At 43.7% G+C, this 17,825-nt stretch overlaps 2 protein-coding genes across 3 annotated transcripts; one reads left to right on the top strand and one right to left on the bottom strand.

Annotated features, from left to right (window-relative positions):
- The first annotated feature begins 4,083 nt into the window (after positions 1 to 4,083).
- LOC100835666 lies at positions 4,084 to 14,030 on the top strand. 2 transcript variants are annotated; one of them, XR_730042.3, is made up of 9 exons: positions 4,084 to 4,335; positions 5,883 to 8,281; positions 8,388 to 8,506; positions 8,860 to 10,500; positions 10,698 to 10,746; positions 10,836 to 11,074; positions 11,209 to 11,313; positions 13,074 to 13,533; positions 13,697 to 14,030. XR_730042.3 is itself a non-coding variant. In XM_010230677.3 (9 exons), exons 3-9 carry the CDS (start codon positions 6,065 to 6,067, stop codon positions 13,300 to 13,302), a joined length of 4,599 nt encoding a protein of 1,532 aa, XP_010228979.1. In that variant the 5' UTR covers positions 4,084 to 4,335; positions 5,883 to 5,931; positions 6,020 to 6,064; the 3' UTR covers positions 13,303 to 13,989. The 2 variants fall into 2 exon arrangements, 1 of the variants encoding a protein (XP_010228979.1); XM_010230677.3 differs by having other exon boundaries at positions 5,883 to 5,931; positions 6,020 to 8,281; positions 13,074 to 13,989.
- A 2,122-nt stretch (positions 14,031 to 16,152) lies between these two features.
- On the bottom strand, positions 16,153 to 17,648 carry LOC100821375 (B3 domain-containing protein Os03g0212300). The gene is made up of 3 exons (XM_003561847.4): positions 17,418 to 17,648; positions 16,831 to 17,325; positions 16,153 to 16,741 (listed from the first exon to the last, which is right to left on the bottom strand). Exons 1-3 carry the CDS (start codon positions 17,490 to 17,492, stop codon positions 16,430 to 16,432), a joined length of 882 nt encoding a protein of 293 aa, XP_003561895.1. The 5' UTR covers positions 17,493 to 17,648; the 3' UTR covers positions 16,153 to 16,429.
- Positions 17,649 to 17,825: the final 177 nt, after the last annotated feature.

The following is a 17,825-nucleotide window of genomic DNA, read 5'->3' as shown; positions in this document are numbered from 1 at the left end:
GCACCTGTGATCTGTGCTGTGCACGGCCGGTTGTCCTGTGCTGCTGCTGCTGCTGCTGCTGCCGTTTTGTTTTTGGGGGGCGCAATTAAGCAAAGCCTGCCAGCAGAATCTGCCATCCTGCTGCCTGCATCATCAGCCGCTGCACACACGACCATGTCCTGTAGTCCTGGATGAAACACACGACGACCCACCAACTGTTATCAGGTCAGTATATAACTGTCAGTGGTCAGCTGTGGCTGCTTTGGCATGGACTAGCAGAGCAGAGAGAATGTTCCAATTCCCAAGGTCTCTCATGTGAGCGAGAACGTGTGTGTGTGAGTGATCTGATTTGATGACGAGAGGGAAAGCGTTGTACTTTTGTTGTAAGGAGAGAGTGCCCACCACCAACAGCATATATGCAGCAGCAGCAGGAGGAGGACTGGAATGGATGACTGTGCTGTGTGTGCGTGTGTGATGATAATATCTCTTCTGCCGTTGGCAGCTTCTTTTAACAGATGGTGTGCGCACGGCTTCATGCATGTGTCATGCCGTCAAGACATCCATGAGCTTCTCCTTTTGTTTTCTGCTTTTTTACTTTCCATAAGAGTAGGGTAGTGGGGACTAGCTAGAGAGAGTACTGTGTGACCTGATCGAGTGGTGCCTTTGGCGTATCGAAAGGTACTTTTGGCATATGGCTAAATGAATTTCACCGAAGCGTTCTCCTGTTGCATCCTGCATGATAAAGAGAGATGGGTGATTATGCTTCTGCTGACAAGGATGAGAACAACAATTTATTTGCTTTGCAGCTTACACTACTAAGAAAGAGCAAATTTGAAATATGGCTGATAACTTTAGCTTAGCTCATTCCCATCCAAAACTAGATATGTACCCGGACTCTTCCTGTTGTCGTTGTGCTTGTGCCAAGGTGGATGAGAGCTAGCAGTGACGTTGTAGGTATGACGATCCGTGTGTAAGCTCGGTGGAAATTTGTTCTGTAGTCGAGTCTTCTGAAACCATGTGACCATAACGCGTGAGGACGGGATTATGTGCCACGGTAAAAAAAAAGCATTCTAAAGTTATTTTAGACAAAATACATTAGTGTTTACTTTATACGTGCTCAACACTAAAAATAGTATCAAAGTGCACCACTTGATAGATATATAAAGGTTTATAAAAATGATAGAGAAGACAAACTGACGTACCGTGCGTAATAGCAAAGAGGCTATCGGTGTAAGATACACGCCATACGCCATACACCATGTAGAAGTATACATGAAGCAAAAAAGTGATCGTACATAATCTCGTGATTCATATAAATACAAGAAAACCCATCCACATTGTCTGGTTAAAGAGGAACATACTTCACTAATAATACAAGCCAAGATTACACACCAAGTGATTAAACCAAATGCAAGGACATATGACAAACGTAGGTTAGCACAAACAATAATAATAATACATCACTTATGGACAGTCCCAACCTCCGCAAAAACAACGGTACACAAATATACCTCTTCTGGACACAAACTAACTAGATAAAACCCAACACTCAAACTATATCAACCTAGTCCATGTGACACTCGCAGCGAAAAAGCATAAGATTGTGTACGCTATCGCCGAACCACCTCTCTCTTTAAAGTAAGAGCCCACCAACCCTCCCCATATCAAAACTCATCCCCTCGCCGCTCAACCCAGTACACATCTCACTTCCCACCTCGGCGAAGACGGACGATAGGGAAAATTGCTCGCCTCCCCCCTCTCCCTTCCCCCTCCCTGCCATCAAGGTTTGTGGTGACGCGGTGAGGGCGACTAGGGACACGAGGCAAGGAGGCTCATCTTGAGCCAAGAAAGGGGATAGGAGGATCTTCTTATCGAACAAATTTCTCCCTAGATCCAAAGGTATAAACCCTAAATTACTAGATATGAATACGGTGTTCATTGTGATTGTGAATTTCTTGCCAAAAAACATCAATACCCATGTCTTCATGGTTTCAGATCTACAATTGTGGATTGGTATTTAACTATGTTTTGCTTGTGTAGCTATTTTCTCTAGGCTTAGGAACATCAAATTAGAGAGATTGATGCACGTGTGCTTGGTTGTTTTGGCGAATCCCCCTCACCCCAAAAAAAGGCGGTAGCTAGGGCAATTAGCGACTATGAATACGGGACTAGGAGGCTCAGCTAGGTGAGGAAAGGGGATAAACATACCTTCATATTATCGAACAAACTTCTTCCCATATCCCAAGTATAGTCCTTAATTTATAGATATATAAAATCCGTTTATTGACTGTTACTGTGTTTGTCTTGCCAAAACTACGGTCCCCTATGTCTTGATGGTTTGCATATTGACGCGCCTCACTACAACCATGTTTTTTTTCTAACTACATTGTGCGTGTGTAGTTGTTTTTCTGGGTTTGCGAGTTGCCAATGATGGAGATTGATGTTGGCAGATGATTTAAATTCATGTGCCTTTGTGTGTGGTAGCTATTTCTTTGGTCAATGGTTGATTATCATGGTTGAAGAATCACTATACGGATGAGCAACTAACCTCCCTTATCTTAATTTGTGGGAAAACTAGAGGATTCATGTCACGTCAATTTATCCACACAAGCTATTTCACTTTCTATGATTTTAGTGAACTTTGTGTGCCAACTTGTCTTATAGGGTACTCATTGGTTGAATAACGTAAACCTTTTTATTTGGTTATTGCAGCATGATTATCAGATTTAAGTTACAATGAGCAAAAAATATAGCGTATGCATCTCCTACCACAATGAAGTCCAAACTTCCGTTTCAATCTTGCATTTAGATAGACATGAGGGGAAAAATGTAATTTATTTGGGATGCGCCATACATGAGAATTTCATAAATGGCCTTGCGTGGAGTCTAGAAATAGGAAGACCAGAGAAAGACCAGGTACTTGCCATGCTCTAATAGAGGGAAGGGATACCTTTGAGAATCCAATATCCAAGCAACAAAAACAGAGGAATGAATGATACAACTTGTGTGGACACATTAGGCTTGAAAGAACAACTTAGTTTCAATTATGTAAACCCTTTACATGATCAATTACTTCATGGCATTGTTCATATGCATGTTGAGCAACAAGTAGCACATGGTTTCCAATACTCTCTTTTGGTTTCTGCATCTTTGTGTGGAATGTTTTGTCCATTTTTGCCTGCAATGGTAGGTTGAGATTTCCTAGAATATCACATTATTTTAATATCCATTTTCCATACTGAAGAGCACATACAAACTCAGATTCTTGGCTATTCTTATTTAAAAATTACTCATGTAGAAGATAAAGAAATACTCTATTTGATTTTAGCCTTTTGTTGCGGTTTCAGTTCAAATTTGTACTAAAACCACGACAAGAATTTAGAATCGAAGGGAGTAGAAAACGTGAAAGAGAAAAGACAGACTATTTCTAAAGTCAAACGTTAGCCAAGAGTCAACATCATAACCTTTGACGTTATCGAATTTAATGTTACGATTAACCGTGCTTTTTTTTTTGAAATACAATCCTGTAGTGTCAGTTTAACATAACTCTAACTGACGTGGAAAGTCGATACTAAGCTGAACTTTATGTGTGTGATACTTATTGCATAGTATATGATGTTTTGAAAAGAGTACACAGAGTAATGACCTCAAGAACCGAGGTCAACACGCCCTATTATGTTCAAACCTCCTGTCCGCAGACGTAAATTCGTCTGGCTCTGTTCACTCTTACACTCACTCCGAAGACTGTGAATCATCTCTCACTTAGTACGTACTCCCCAGCTAAACACAAAAATTTACTGACCCCACAAACTGTTTACTACTCCCTCACGCTAACCGCTTTCACTTACCCGGCTCGCATCCCCGTACTCAAACTCTCTCACACACACACGCTCCTCCTTTTCCTACCCCTCCACCGCGCCGTGTCCCTTTCCCCCGTCTCTAACGCCGTCACGCGCCTCCATCTGACGGCGTGGAGCGGCGCCTACCGCGAGCCGACGGCCGGGATCCGCTCCCTGCCCGGCCGGGCCCACCGCCGGGCGCCTTCGTTGAAAACTTCGCAGGGCCAGTATACCACGCTTTATCTTCACCTCTCCCCCTCTTGCGGGCTGAGCGAGAGAGAGACAGAGAGCTGCTAGTATTAGCTTCCGCCTCCTTCCCCCCTCCGTCTCTCTCTGGCTTTGCTAGCCGCTCCGGAGCTCGAAACCCTCGCCATTTGGCCGCCGCACGCCGAACCCTAAGCCCCCCCCACCTACCGCCCGCGACCCCCCCCGCGTGAGGACTCCTCCCGCGCCGCCGGCCCTGGAGCCGAGGGACGCCGATCCCGATCCGCCCCCACTGCGCGCCGCGCCGATCGAGGTAGGTCTCCGCACGAATCGGCCCGGAATTCGCGGGCGCTCTCTCCTTGATTTGCCGCGTCGCGAATCGGGGCGGGACGAAAGGCTTGGGTGTTAGGCTCGTGCCGTGGCTCGGGGTTGGGGATTTTATTTTTTTCTCGGGGAGAAAAAAAGTTTTAGGGTTTTCTTTTCAGGGCGGGATCTGTGTGGGTGAGGGAATTGGGAGCTCTGTGGTGCTCGATCTCGCGGAGTTGTGGCCTCTCGTGCTTGATTGGTTGCCTGCTGATTCTTTTGGCTCGTCGTTGGGTAAAATTTGTGAGACGGTCGGGGGTCTCTCGCTGGATTCGAGCTTGAGTTCAGCTCAGTTCGTGTCTCTTGCTGGGTGTACCTTAGTCGAGTGTGTCGGAGCCTAGCTTGAGCTTCTCTTTGCTCACTGCTCCGGGATTTGAGCGTCTCCTAGTGGGAAGAGAAACGCGGCGGATTTGGGATGCATTTTTTTTAGCTGACATACTTTCCATAGTTCCTCTGAGCCCTCTGATTGGATGCGGCAGAGGTTTCCCTTCTGTCTATTCTGCATCGTTGAAGATTTATTCACCTGCATCCCTTTCTAGTGCTCTCTATGTGAGGACAAAATGGTATCTTTGGGCTTTAGCGAGCAGATGGGAGGGATTTCGTGCCAGTGTTGAATTTCGTAGCTTCATTTTCTCTTCTTTTTTTGATTTGCTGCCCCTCATATGGGGAACGAGGTATCCACCGTGAGATTGAGCTGCCCGTTGAGTGTACCGAAATGATATTGTCTTTTTGCTGGTGTATACCTTTATGGATTGTAGTGTTGTGTTTGCGTATTTAATTTTGGTGTTGGAGAGTGTTATGTCAGGTGAAAGATGCCGTCTTGCTTGTGTGTGTTAGTTATTAAGAGTGTTCCTTGGCGGACACTTATGATTTACCCTTACTTTGGCGCAGGCAATCTAGATAATGAGCTCAAGTAGGATAATTACTGCTTGTCCAGGAATTGTTTGAACTTCCCTTATATTTATCTCTAGCATTGTGCTGATTGGCTTCACTTGCCATCTACAAACTAACAAAATACAATAAGTTCATAACCACCGTATTCTTCAAGACTGTTCTGATCTGCCCTGTGCACACACTTGAGGTTGTGGGCGCCTATATTTATGCCATCCTCGCTATATTTATCAACCATGCTTCTAAAATCTAGGACAACCTGCCCTGGAAAAGGCACAAACTCGTGGTTGTACATCTGCTTGTTCTTGATTACAGCTCTGGAGACTTGAAATACTTATCTTAATTAATTTTGTTATTGCTATTCAAACATGTTTTTGCCTTTAATTTGAATAATCCTGAACTGCATAATTGATACAAACAACCAAGGCAGCTGGTGAACCCACCATTTCTTTGCATACTTTTGGTAGAATTTGTCCGCAATAGGCTAAATGTTGCCTTCATGATTGCATATCCTTGTGGAATATACTGGACTGCTACAACTTCTTCATTTATTGTAGAATCATCAGCAATGATCTCATTTTTTAAAATATTCTTCAACATTCACAGGCTACAGTACAGACATATTACAGCTTGAGTAAAGTCTCATCAGTACGGGGTGAGCCTTCTTTGGTAGCTGTAACTTCAGTGGAGTCATTCAAGCAGACAGTCTTCTGATATGAAACTTTGGGATTTGCCAATTGCAGACAGTTCACGCTTTCAAGGGCATTAGACCTGTAGGGCCTTTGGAAATGTCACAGTTTCACCACACACAGCATGGCGGTGATAGTGATTTTCAGATGTGGCAACAGCAGCAGATGTACAAGCAATTGCAGGAGTTCCAAAGACAGCAACATGTACAGCAGCTTGATCATGGAGCCAGGATGCAGACCTCTTTCGGACAGTTTCAAGCATCAGCAAAAGCAGTGCCAGCTGATCAATTGCCAGCGATATCAAATGAAACACCAAACAATGAGTCCGCGCCTTACGCATGGTCACATAATTTTGCTAGCGGTGACCCAAGGTTGTCAAGCAACCCTCAAATGTTGAATGCTAGCAGTAACACAAATTGGGAGCAGTATGGTGGTGCTCCTGGCACGGGCAATTTCATAAATGGTTCAGTATTTCCGAACACTCAAAGTCAACCGATGAGACCGATGGGGTTGGCTACACACCAAATGAACCATTCCTTTTATCCAATACCTGCTACTAGCAGAGGTGGGTCTGGAAACCAGTACCCCCAGTTCTTGGGGATCCCAGCTGATCTCCAGAATGCAATGACAAGGGCAGGTACACATCAGTCTGAAAAGGCATCAAGGCCATTTAGCTCTTTAATGGATGAACCCGGTTCACAAGAGAAAGGTGCTTCCAGTTCTATGCAGAATTTCCCTGGAAAGGGAGGTTTCTTTAGCAACAGTTCCTTACAAGGTCAAGGTGCTAGTACCAAGGCAGGCAGCCCTGTTCCAGTGAATCATCTACGACATGGTTTTCAACTCCAAGATTTTCATGGTAGGCCAAACCAAGTTGATTTTCAAATGGGCATGCAAGAGAAATCAACAATGCAGGTAGGGCCAGCAAGTGGTGGGGCTAGCCTTGACCCTACTGAGGAGAAGTTCCTGTTTGGGGATGACGAGGATAGCAACTGGGGAGCTTTGTTGAAGGGAGACAATGATCATGGTAATTCTTTAGATAATAATAACTTTGGCGGTGCTTTGCCATCTCTGCACAGTGGGAGCTGGAGTGCCCTTATGCAGGAAACACTACAGTCTACAACCAGCAACAATAGTCCTAAAGAAGAATGGAGTGGCCTGGGTGTGCATAAAACTGAACAGGCAATTGCCAACAATTCAACTTTACCAGGTCGTGACCAGAGTAAGCTTGTGGCATTAAGTGCAACAAACCTACACAATGCACAGCCTTCGTCAGCATCTAGCTATGCTGATGGAAGTATGAATAATCCAGATTTTGCTAGCTTTCAGCATGCTACAAGAACTCCTTATGAGCAAAGAGACAAAGCGCCACATGAATCTTCTCGTGCTACCGCTACCGACCATCAGTCAGCTGCAGAAGTCAATAATGGATATATTCAGCAGAGCATGAAGCAAAAGCAATCCGAGGAATATGGAAGACAAGATCAGGTGCACTTATCAAATGGCAATTGGGCTCATCAGAAATCTGAAATGCCAAGAAATAATTCACACTCAACTGGTGCACCGTCAAGTGCACATGGATTTTGGATGTCGCAACAAAATGCAGTTGATCGTAATATCAACCAAGAGTCCAGTAATAGCCAAAATGACTGGAAAATCAACAGTCCCCTGGGACAAGACATCAGTAGTAGTAACCAAAATGTCTTTAATAGTGATGGAAACTTTTGGAAGCTGAGTGGTGGTAATGCAAATTTAGCCCATAGGCTTCAGCAGATGAAGCCTGATGTGCAAATCCCAAAGGACAGTTCTGATGGCAAAGGTGTCAGTATGATGGGCTCAAGCATGCCAGCAATAAATCCAAACCAGCACCAGATGGTTATTGGTCGAACCGGTGAGCATGTTGGAATAAACCATAATATTTCACGTAGGGGTTCAGAAACCTCAGAATCACTAAGGAGAAGTGCAGAGCCAAGACCGAATGATGGCAGCCAGGAGTACCAGACTGCAATACACACAGAAAGGCAAGGGAGCATCTTAAACCATGGACAGCATGTGAGCAGCGACCTTGCTGCCAGGAGGCATTCCTTCTTTGCTGGAAAGGAATCCCAATCTTTAGGTCAATCTAGCCAGCAAACAACGGGATCTTACATGTTGCAGAATCATGCAATGGACAACACAGGGGTGAACATTAGGCATTCTCCGGGTAATCCAGTTTCCAATAATCAGTTTCCACCTCAGTCACTTCAGGCACAAAATAACATGAAGCCTCGGTTTATCACCAACTCCCAGGTTGCTGGCAATATGGCTTCAGTTAATGAGGTATGCCTTCCACATCTCTGTAGTGAAGACGATATTTTTCTTAAGCATGTTTTGTTTACATTCCTTTATTCTTTTCTTATTTATAAACCTGTTTTTTTCTTATTAGAAAATGCTGGCCGGTGATGAGCACTTTAAATCCCGACATGGTGTCCCTAACAGTTCCAGTGCATCACCCTACGGAGGATCTGATGCTGGTCTGTCTCAAAACAGAGCAGTTCAGAACAGGTACTTCCTCATCTCATTTTAATAAATCAGTTTTTTCCTGAATAGATCAATATTCCATTGCAAAGTGTTTAAGCTGGTTAGTTTTTACCGATGTAAGTAATGTAGTACTATTACTAATGATGAAGTTAACCCAAAGGCCTGCATCCCTGTATGCTAAACTTTATTCGCATATGAAACCGACACATCAATGCTCTTTTCCCATATTCTACTTAGATGTATTGCAGCACTCATCGACAATGTTTATACCACAAGATATTATCTTTTGTCATGATTAGTTCCTTGCAAGGTTTTTCAATAGCAATTTTATGCTTGTGGTTCTTCACGAAGATCCTAACAGATTTTTTTTTATGTAGTCAACATATGCTTCAACTTCTTCACAAGGTGGACAACTCAACAAATAGCAATGCAGCTGCAGACGTGCCCAGCAGTTCTCTTGATAATGTTGCTACTTCCCAGCAACAATTTAGTCAATCTTCTTTGCAAGGATTCGGATTAAGATTAGCACCACCATCCCAAAGACAGTCAACTTCAGATAATTTATGGTCTAGTCAGGGTAATGTTGATGGCAAGCTTGCTGAACACTCAGCAAGGGGAGATCACCAGCTACCTTCCGCTGCTTCCCAGTATTTGTCACCTGCTCTTCCAAGCTCACAACCAACACCATTTCACTCTTCAGAAATGGGTACTGCTGGACAGCCAGCTGGACATTTCCCCCAGTTAACTCCAGGCCAGCAATATCCTGTGCCAGACGCAAGATCTGGTTCTGTATCCATGCCTCAGCAAGGCAGCTCAGCAACAGTGTTCAAGAATGTTTGGACAAACATATCAGCGCAACGTTTAGCTGGTATCCAATCTAACAAGATTACACCCAACATTCTGCAGTCTATGATGTTTTCCAATAACGCTTCAGATTCCAACTTATGGGGCTCAAAGAAGGCAGACGACCAAGGACAGAAGGCATCAACTCCATCTGATGCTGCCACGAGTTCTGCCAATTCACATAGCCAAGAGACAAAACAAGCTGTGGACAGTGATGCAGGGTTAACCTCTTCTGAGATCGCAAATTTTGATTCGACTGGTGCTACTGTATCCAGAGGGAATCAACCCCTGCAGAAGCATTCTTCAGACGTGAACTTTGCCATCCCTGCTTCATCCTTGGCTCAATTGCGTCAGCAGGGCATCATGAACCCTAGACAAGGAGAGAACCCTTTAGCTAACTTTCAGGTTATGAATACTCACAGTGCGGGAACTAATGGTAGTGGCATTGGGCTACATGGAAGCCCAATACCTTCGAACATCACGCAGCAAAATTTCTCTCTGCTGCATCAAATGCAAGCATTGGGCCATGTGGATATTGATCCGAACAATACAACTGGAAAGATGCTTAAACAAACCGAGTCAGGTTCTGATGCATCGCACATTGACTGGAAGTCTGCTCAGAGGTTTGCACATGGAGCCAATAATTCAGTCAAGTCGTCCATAGATAACATTAACGGTGCTAGCGTCCAAGGGTCATTCCCTTCAGACATGAAAATGCTTAGCTTTGCTCCTAGGAACAATGAGGAGAGAAGTACAAGCATACCTTCCCAGATACCTTCTAGAGAACTTCCCTCTCATGGTATGGTTGCGCGGAATGATCATCAAAGTCAAGTTCAATCTCTTGGGACAAATGCAGCATCAAATTTGATTGAAAGAAGTGAGAGACCTGGGATAAACCCTCAAATAGCACCTTCTTGGTTTAATGCGCAGAACCGTTCTGTGTTTAATGCGCAGAAGAACCTAACACCACCACATCATGTTCCAAAAGCTTCTTGGTGCATGGAAAATAACTCCCCAGAGCATAGAGCTGATTCTGGCCAGTCTGTTAGGCCTTCAGTGCCTTCCAGTATGAAGGCAGCTATGGTGAGAAGGCCAAAGAAGCGCAAATATACAGAATATGCCCTTGTTTCTTGGCATAAAATCACTGAAGGCACCCAAAAGTTGAGAAAGATGAGGTGATTTTTCTCCCCTTCCAGCACAGCAGTTTCTAGTAGCATTCAGCATATCATCTGTTCTTTCTGCTGTTACCTGTTAGTTTGTTACAACTTACAACACTAGTTTATGTGTCTTACAGTAACTTGTTTGTTGAGTTGTTTATCTCATGTGGTCTTGATTTTGCTAACAATGGTGACAATCTTCATTTCCTTGTCAGCACGAATGAGATGGATTGGGCTTGGGCAGCAAATAGATTAATTAAGAAGGTTTGTACACCTTACTGTTTCAGCTAATTAGGGTCTTGCTTGTTGGTTCAAAGAGTTCTTATTTAATAATGAATTGAGTTCTCTAACAGGCTGAGGATGACTTAGAAAGTTTGGAAGATGTCCCTGTGCACTATTTACCGCGCAAAAGGTTAATTATGACCACACGGTTGATTCAGGAAGTTTTCCCTGCTATACCAGCAACAGTTCTCAGAGCACAAGCTATATCAGCTTATGAAAGTGCAACATTCAATATAGCTATGGTCACACTAAGGGACTCATGCATCATCTCATCAGATAACTCTCGTGCTCTTGCAGATAATGAAAATAAGTAAGTCTTTCTAAAGTGGATAGATTTTTGCTGTACATTTTTTTGCTTATTCTCTTTTGAGCATGTGAGTTACAATATTTGTAAACTCATCGCTGAAATATTCATGTCCTAAGTATTACAATATGCTTGATCAGCCCATCTGAACAAAGAACAAGTGCCAAGCAAATGGAAGACAAGTTCTCAAAGGTTGTGGAAGTCTTTGCTGGAAGAATCAGGAAAATGGAAAATGACTATCTGAGGTACGAGCAGGCCGTCCTCATTCCTGTTGGCAGTGAAATCCCCACCCCAACGCACAATATTACTGCTTTTCATTTATTTATATTCTAACGCTAACATGTATCCGTACTCATGTGGACCCTCTGTGGTTTGAGTACAGGTGCATTTCATAAAATTCAAAATTAATTTACTAGATCATCAGATCATGTTGTGTGGTCCTTCTTGATGGCACCAGTCAATTTTAAAAGACTTCCATGTACCTGGATTGTTTTTATTTGTGTGGCTAAGATGTTATTTTTCATTTATGTTGTGTTTTCATGTAGAAAAAAAGAGCTACTTCAGTTTTAGCATTTTTACCCCGGGTTTGGTCATTTGTTATACTAGTAGCTGTTTGCATGTGCCAACTACTACATGAAGAATCATTGGTGAGAGATATTGTCCAGTGACTAGTAATTAGAAATTGATGGGATTGATTTGTAATTAGTTGAGGGTTTCCGTAATTGATTGAAAGCTTTCCATTAGTTGCAATGTGAAACTTATAGACTGGTTTATAATTAATTGGTTTTCCATAATTAATGGGTCGGTGGCATTGGTGGGTACTTAAAATGTGAAACAAATGTGAAACTTGTAGACTGGTTTATAATTAATTGGTTTTCCATAATTAATGGGTCGGTGGCATTGGTGGGTACTTAAAACGTGTTTTACAACATATATCGTTGAAGCGACATGGGATGTTTGATTTAGCCGGTTGTATGAATGAGATCTTATGGATCCGCCACAACTCGTGCTTTTAATAATAGTATGGATATAGATGTTTAAAATTCCTCAGGGCCCAGTTTCTCTTGGCTTTGATCTTTGGTAGGAATGAATGGCGATATATTGAATCATAACAAAATTGAACAGTGGCTATCACTTGAGTTTTGTTATTCAAAGGAATTCGCCTTGTTTCCCTATTTTTCTTTAGTTGGCATGCTTCATCCATGTTGGCATAATCGAGTAACGATCCATTGATTTTGATTGCATCGCAGTTCGTTAAATCTTGATTAGTCTTTATTTAATCTTTAATACAATCTCACTTGTGACGTAAACTTTGATTTTTTTTCCTTCATAAAAATAAATTAAGAGAGTACACCCCCTCTAGGAAAGATTACGATTTCTGATGCAAATGAACAGTGATTAAACTTACCTGTTACATTAGTCTTTTCACATGGGAAAAACCCGCACAGCCAAGAAACTAATCGGATCTGTTACTTAGAAAACTTCATTCTTGTTACACTGTACGTCAAGAATGGCGTATCCCTGCAACTCTGCAAGAAACACCATGTTGTCTTACAATGTCACAGCCGCTCGATCATTGTCTCCCGCTGTCACTACCCGCTTGATGCCACGTGATCCATCATTGTTGTTGTTGTCTGTGTTGCCACCGCCGTTTGCCAGTACTAGGGTTCTTGAGAAGAGAAAGGGGAATTTCTCTCCTGGATTAGGACCAGGCTAGATGACATAGACCATAAGGATTGGACTACGAGCCTCCACATGGTTCTTAATTACTGATCTAATTTCTGTTAATAATTTATAATTATCAGAAGTACAAAATTAGTCCTGTAAGTTATTTTGAGATCCATTATCAACTTTTAGGAGGGGTGTACCGAAACGCACCTAAAAAATAAAGCTCTTTTTTTTAGCAATGATGACAGCTCTTCTTTTTGTGCTTCTTCAAAACTACTACTTTGCTGTGGATTCATAAAATGGTTGATTTACCCACACCATTTTCCTCTCCTTGCAGCTTGAATATGAGGGCTTCGATGCTGGATATGCATCTGGAGTGCCAGGATTTGGAAAGGATTTCTATTGTAAATCGATTGGGAAGATTCCATGGCCGGAACCATGCGGCGGGAGTCGACCCGTCATCAGTTTCACAGATGGTTCCTCGCAGAATCTTCCCAGATAGACATGTCATGTCTTTTGCTGTGCCTGGAAATCTTCCTGAAGGGGCGTTCTGTTTGTCACTCTGACTAGTGCATTGATTTCTTGCATTGTTCTTCGACTTCTCAGATGAGTTGCACCCTGTGATTCCAATGCTCTTTTGGCGTCATAGAGAACAGTCGGGTCCAGGGGTTATTTGGAAATCTCAACCATCGGATGCCAAGAGGATGATGCCAAGGGTGTCCAGCCGATCAACTCAGTGGGGGCTGATGTTGTTTTTCCCTTGTATCAAGTATAGGTCCCTGTATATTGTGGAAAAAGTAAGGGAAAAACCGTGGACCTCTGCATCATTTTTCTGATCAAGGAAGAGTATTAGCTTCATAATTTGTTAGACAAGTCCATGCTTACTAGCTTAGTACATCTAGCGAAAATTTTCGCTACTTGTCATCTTTTTATCCATGATGATGAAGTGTTTGTTGGCAGGTTAGAGGGGTGAATAATAACGAGAGCCTCCCTCTGGGTTCCTTTGTTCCTTTAGGATGGGATGCAAAATTGGCTAGTGCATGTGTCCGGTCGAACTGACCTCCCCTTGTTAGTCAGCAATTAATTACTTGTGTTATGTAGTAGTGCTGAAAGCATTCATGGAACGAACGGCGGGTGAGGTGCTTGTAAAACTGCTGTTGTAATTTTAATCCCCGCTATGTTGGAAGCCCTAATGGGTTCTTGTAAATTTAAAGTGCAATTATTACCGAGGCTAGTGACTTGCATTTTTCATATTCTGAAGAGCAGCTGAGGAAAAGCCAAGTTGGCGTGGAAAGATGTCCGCAGCTCTGATACTGATACCTTGTGATTTTTCTTTGGAGTAGTTATCTTTTTTTTTTCTGTTTGGGCGGATCATTTACTTGTGTTATGTCGGGCATTTTTGCGTGTGTGGAGAAAAGTCCCGAATTGACTCGTGTACCCGACCGAAAAAAATTCACCTGATTCACTGGAGTTTGAATCATCATTGAGCGAGTTCAGCAGATTAAACAAAAGATTGATGAAATTTAGAGCAACCTTGCGTAAAATCAAAAGACAGATATACTACTCCCACGTCCCAACTAACTGACGTGGTCAGTTAATTCGGTACGAAGGGAATACTAGAACGGAAAATATATTGCGCGTACGTCCGCGCGTTTGTTCGGCCGCGCAACGCTGGAGAGCTACTGCTGCGCTACTGTCATGCATGCACGCAAACTTTTTTTGCTTTTGCTAATCAGGAATTGTAACGAGGGCTAATCAGGAATGCATGCACTTGTGTTTGTTATAGCATCATGCATGCTCTCTGTATGCACTTTTTTATTTAAATTTGCAAGTAGCATCCGAGTGCATATGTCATTTTAAAGACTCAAAATGTTTTGTACATTAAATCGTTTATCCGATTCCGATCCGTTTTCATTGTTGATTTCGTATCGACGAGAACTTCAAAAGTAGATCTTCCTCGTATATGTTTTGTTAAAAAATTATTTTGACCCTTCTGTTACCATACGATAATGCATAAGTTACCACACTTGTTTTAGAAAAGTTATCATGTGCTAATGTATTACTATCACAATACTGTTTTGTATATTATTATTGGCCGGGTGGCAAATTTACATATTTTTGGATGGTAACTTTGATGCACAAATCGCCACCCTACGAAATAAATTTAGTACATAGGGTGGCATCATATATTATTTTGTGGTGATTTTACATATTATCGGATGGTACTTTTGATACAGAAATCGTCACCGTATTTTATATAGAGTTGCCACGTGGTAATATGTTACAAATGGGGTGTCAACTTTATATATTATTTGGTGGTGAGTTTACATATTATCGATGGTACCTTTGATACACAAATCGCCACCGTATTTTATATAAAGTTGCCACGTGGTAATGTGTTACTAATAAGGTGGCAACTTCATATATTATTAGGTGGTGACTTTACATGTTATCGGATGGTACCTTTGATACACAAATAACCATGTATTTTATATAAAGTTGCCACGTGGTAATATATTACTAATAGGGTGGCAACTTCATATATTATTAGGTGGTGACTTTACATATTATCGGATGGTACCTTTGATATACAAATCACCACCGTATTTTGTATAAAGTTGCCAGTGGAAATTAGATTATTAGCCGGGAACTTTTAAGATTTTTTTGTTGTAAACTCTATTGATCTTTATATATTATTGGATGGCAATTTTGGTGTACAAACAACCACACTATTTTGTACTAAATTATCATGTGATAATTTGTTACCAAGGACATGGCAAATTGATACTCCCTCCGATCCATAATAAGTGTCTTAGATTTAGTACAACTTTGTACTAAGTTAGTACAAAATCCGAGACACTTATTATGTATCAAAGGGAGTATATTATTTGGTGGCACCTTTTAGGACTGAAAACTTTAATCAAAACGTACCAACAAAGATCTCATTTTGAAGATTTCGTCGAGAAAAATTAATAGTGATAAATCGAGCTCACGGTTTAAGAGTTAAACCTTTTTAATCTTACGGTGTTTTTTGCTATTTACCGTGCATCATGCATGCTGCTTTTGTCACCTGTACGTATGCATGCTGTTGCCGATGCTTTTGTCAGCTCCCACAGTCCACCGTGTAGGCATCATGTTGCTTTTGCCGTCTTCACACGTGCGTACGCGGCAGAGAACTAGTGCGCGAACGTCGCGCGCTATTAGTGTCCATACTAGAATAGAAACTGTAGGCCGCGTTGAATTCTCGGTGAAAACTGGCACCACATAATAAATATACTACTCCTACACGGCTATCATCACACGGGGAAACTGTACAGCTATCATCGTTTGCCGATCACGTGATGGCCATCTCACTATCCTCAAGAAAACCAGCAATTTCAGCCTTTCAGGCAAGCTGGAAACACACCATCATGGGCTGCCAATAATTTAGACCGTCATAGGTCACTTGAACAGTGTTCCATTATTCGCACACCGGGAAGGGAACACACAGTCAGGTTCAATGAAAGACACCCTAGATACTCTGCTCTGCAATACCATCATAGGCTGCATAATTTAGACTTAACAGATGTTATTAAGCTCAACACGGATCAACCGAAGGCTCACTGACCAGATGCTATTAAGCTAATCACCGGAAAGCTCACTGAAGAACCAACAACTCCACTCTGAAAGCAAAGGCAGTAGCAGCAGCGCATATCACTTGACGAAGGAGCCGTCTCGCCGGCGCACCTCCACCTTGAGCACGTGTCGCTCTTCGCCGTCGCCGTCGCCGTCGTCTTCGTCTTCTTCTTGGTCGGGGTGCAGGACCCGGAAGAAGCAGGTGTCCCCGACGGCGAGGCGGTTGTCGACGCAGAACTGGTGCCACCCGTACCTGAGCGACGTGCGGGGCTGCCTCTTGGGGCAGACGCCCTGCTTCAGCTTCACGCTCCACGCCTTCCCCCGCATCCGCAGCTCCACCTTGCTCCTCCCCGCGTACCCCTGCGCCACCTGGAACTCCACCGGCACGTTCTGCGTCCAAATCACTTGTCCTTAATTTCTTCACTTGTTAACATGCATCATCAAGGAGTAAAAGTAAAGTAAAGTAAAACGAGGCTCACCAGGTACTGCTTCTGCCGCAACCCGAAGTGGCACTGCCGCAGCATCACGCTGAACCGCGACTTGGACACGTCGTCGTCGTCCTCGGCGCCGTCCATCTCGCTGCCGCCCTCCTCGTACCCTGCGCCGCCGCTGCTCTTGCTTCTGCTTCCGCTACCCGACGGCGACGAAGAAAGAGGGGGCGAATCGAAGCCGAAGCCGGCGTCGTCTTCCTGATCCGTGTCTTCCTTCTTCCGCTGGAAGCGCTTGCGGCACGTGGTGACGCCGAAGACGCTGACGGAGAGCGTGGAGCCGCCGTCGTAGGTGAAGACGAGGAAGCTGCCGAGGCCCAACCCGTGGGCGCGCGCGAACTGCGCCCAGCCGCGGGTGAGGTACATGTGGCCGTCGCCGTCGAAGACCACATCGACGGCCCACAGCCGGCCTCCGCCGGCCTCCCGCAGCTTCAGTTCCTGCGGCTCGCGGCCGTCCAGCGCGGCCGCGAACTCGTCCGGCATCCTCTGCAGCAAAGGCAACAAGGAACAAGCCGATGAGACTAGGCGTCAGAAAGGAAAATGGATGGGACAGCAGAATGGGGAGCAGGATTGTGTACCTGTTTCTCCCAGGTGTTTTCGAGGATGACCCTGAAGAACTCGAAACCCGACAGGTCCGGATTCTCATCTTCCATCTTAGCACAACCCTCTGTTATTTCTTCCTATTGCTCATTCCTTGAGTAGGGAAGGTCCGGAGAGGGAGGCCCAAGGGGCTGGGGATCGGTGGATGGATGGGAGAGATGGTGAAAAAGATGGGAGTGTGGACAACTAGAAAGAGCGGGGAGGAACGCCAGGATCTCCTACAACGAACGGAAAAGAGAGAAAGCAAGAGGGTGCACCTACTTAATGGACTACTTCAGGAACATCATAGCTCAGACGTGTCGACCTTCCGTGGTGCATTACTGTAGCAGAGAGGTAGGAAAGCCACTGCGCTCTGTTCTTTTCTTGTCTTGTTTTCTTTTCACGTA

This window comes from Brachypodium distachyon, chromosome 1 (assembly GCF_000005505.3).
Source record: "Brachypodium distachyon strain Bd21 chromosome 1, Brachypodium_distachyon_v3.0, whole genome shotgun sequence".
Lineage (NCBI taxonomy): Eukaryota > Viridiplantae > Streptophyta > Magnoliopsida > Poales > Poaceae > Brachypodium > Brachypodium distachyon.
Note: the sequence above shows the minus strand (reverse complement) of the source record. Positions and strands in the feature narration are given on the sequence as shown.

Excerpts from the sequence above, each read along its gene's own strand:
- LOC100835666 (XM_010230677.3), top strand. The coding sequence starts at position 6,065 with ATGTCACAGTTTCACCACACACAGCATGGCGGTGATAGTGATTTTCAG. Across the intron at positions 8,507-8,859 it reads AACAGAGCAGTTCAGAACAG|TCAACATATGCTTCAACTTC; the intron begins GTACTTCCTCAT and ends TTTTTTATGTAG. Across the intron at positions 11,075-11,208 it reads CTTGCAGATAATGAAAATAA|CCCATCTGAACAAAGAACAA; the intron begins GTAAGTCTTTCT and ends ATGCTTGATCAG.
- LOC100821375 (XM_003561847.4), bottom strand. The coding sequence starts at position 17,492 with ATGGAAGATGAGAATCCGGACCTGTCGGGTTTCGAGTTCTTCAGGGTC. Across the intron at positions 17,326-17,417 it reads AAAACACCTGGGAGAAACAG|AGGATGCCGGACGAGTTCGC; the intron begins GTACACAATCCT and ends CCTTTGCTGCAG. Across the intron at positions 16,742-16,830 it reads TGCGGCAGAAGCAGTACCTG|AACGTGCCGGTGGAGTTCCA; the intron begins GTGAGCCTCGTT and ends ATTTGGACGCAG.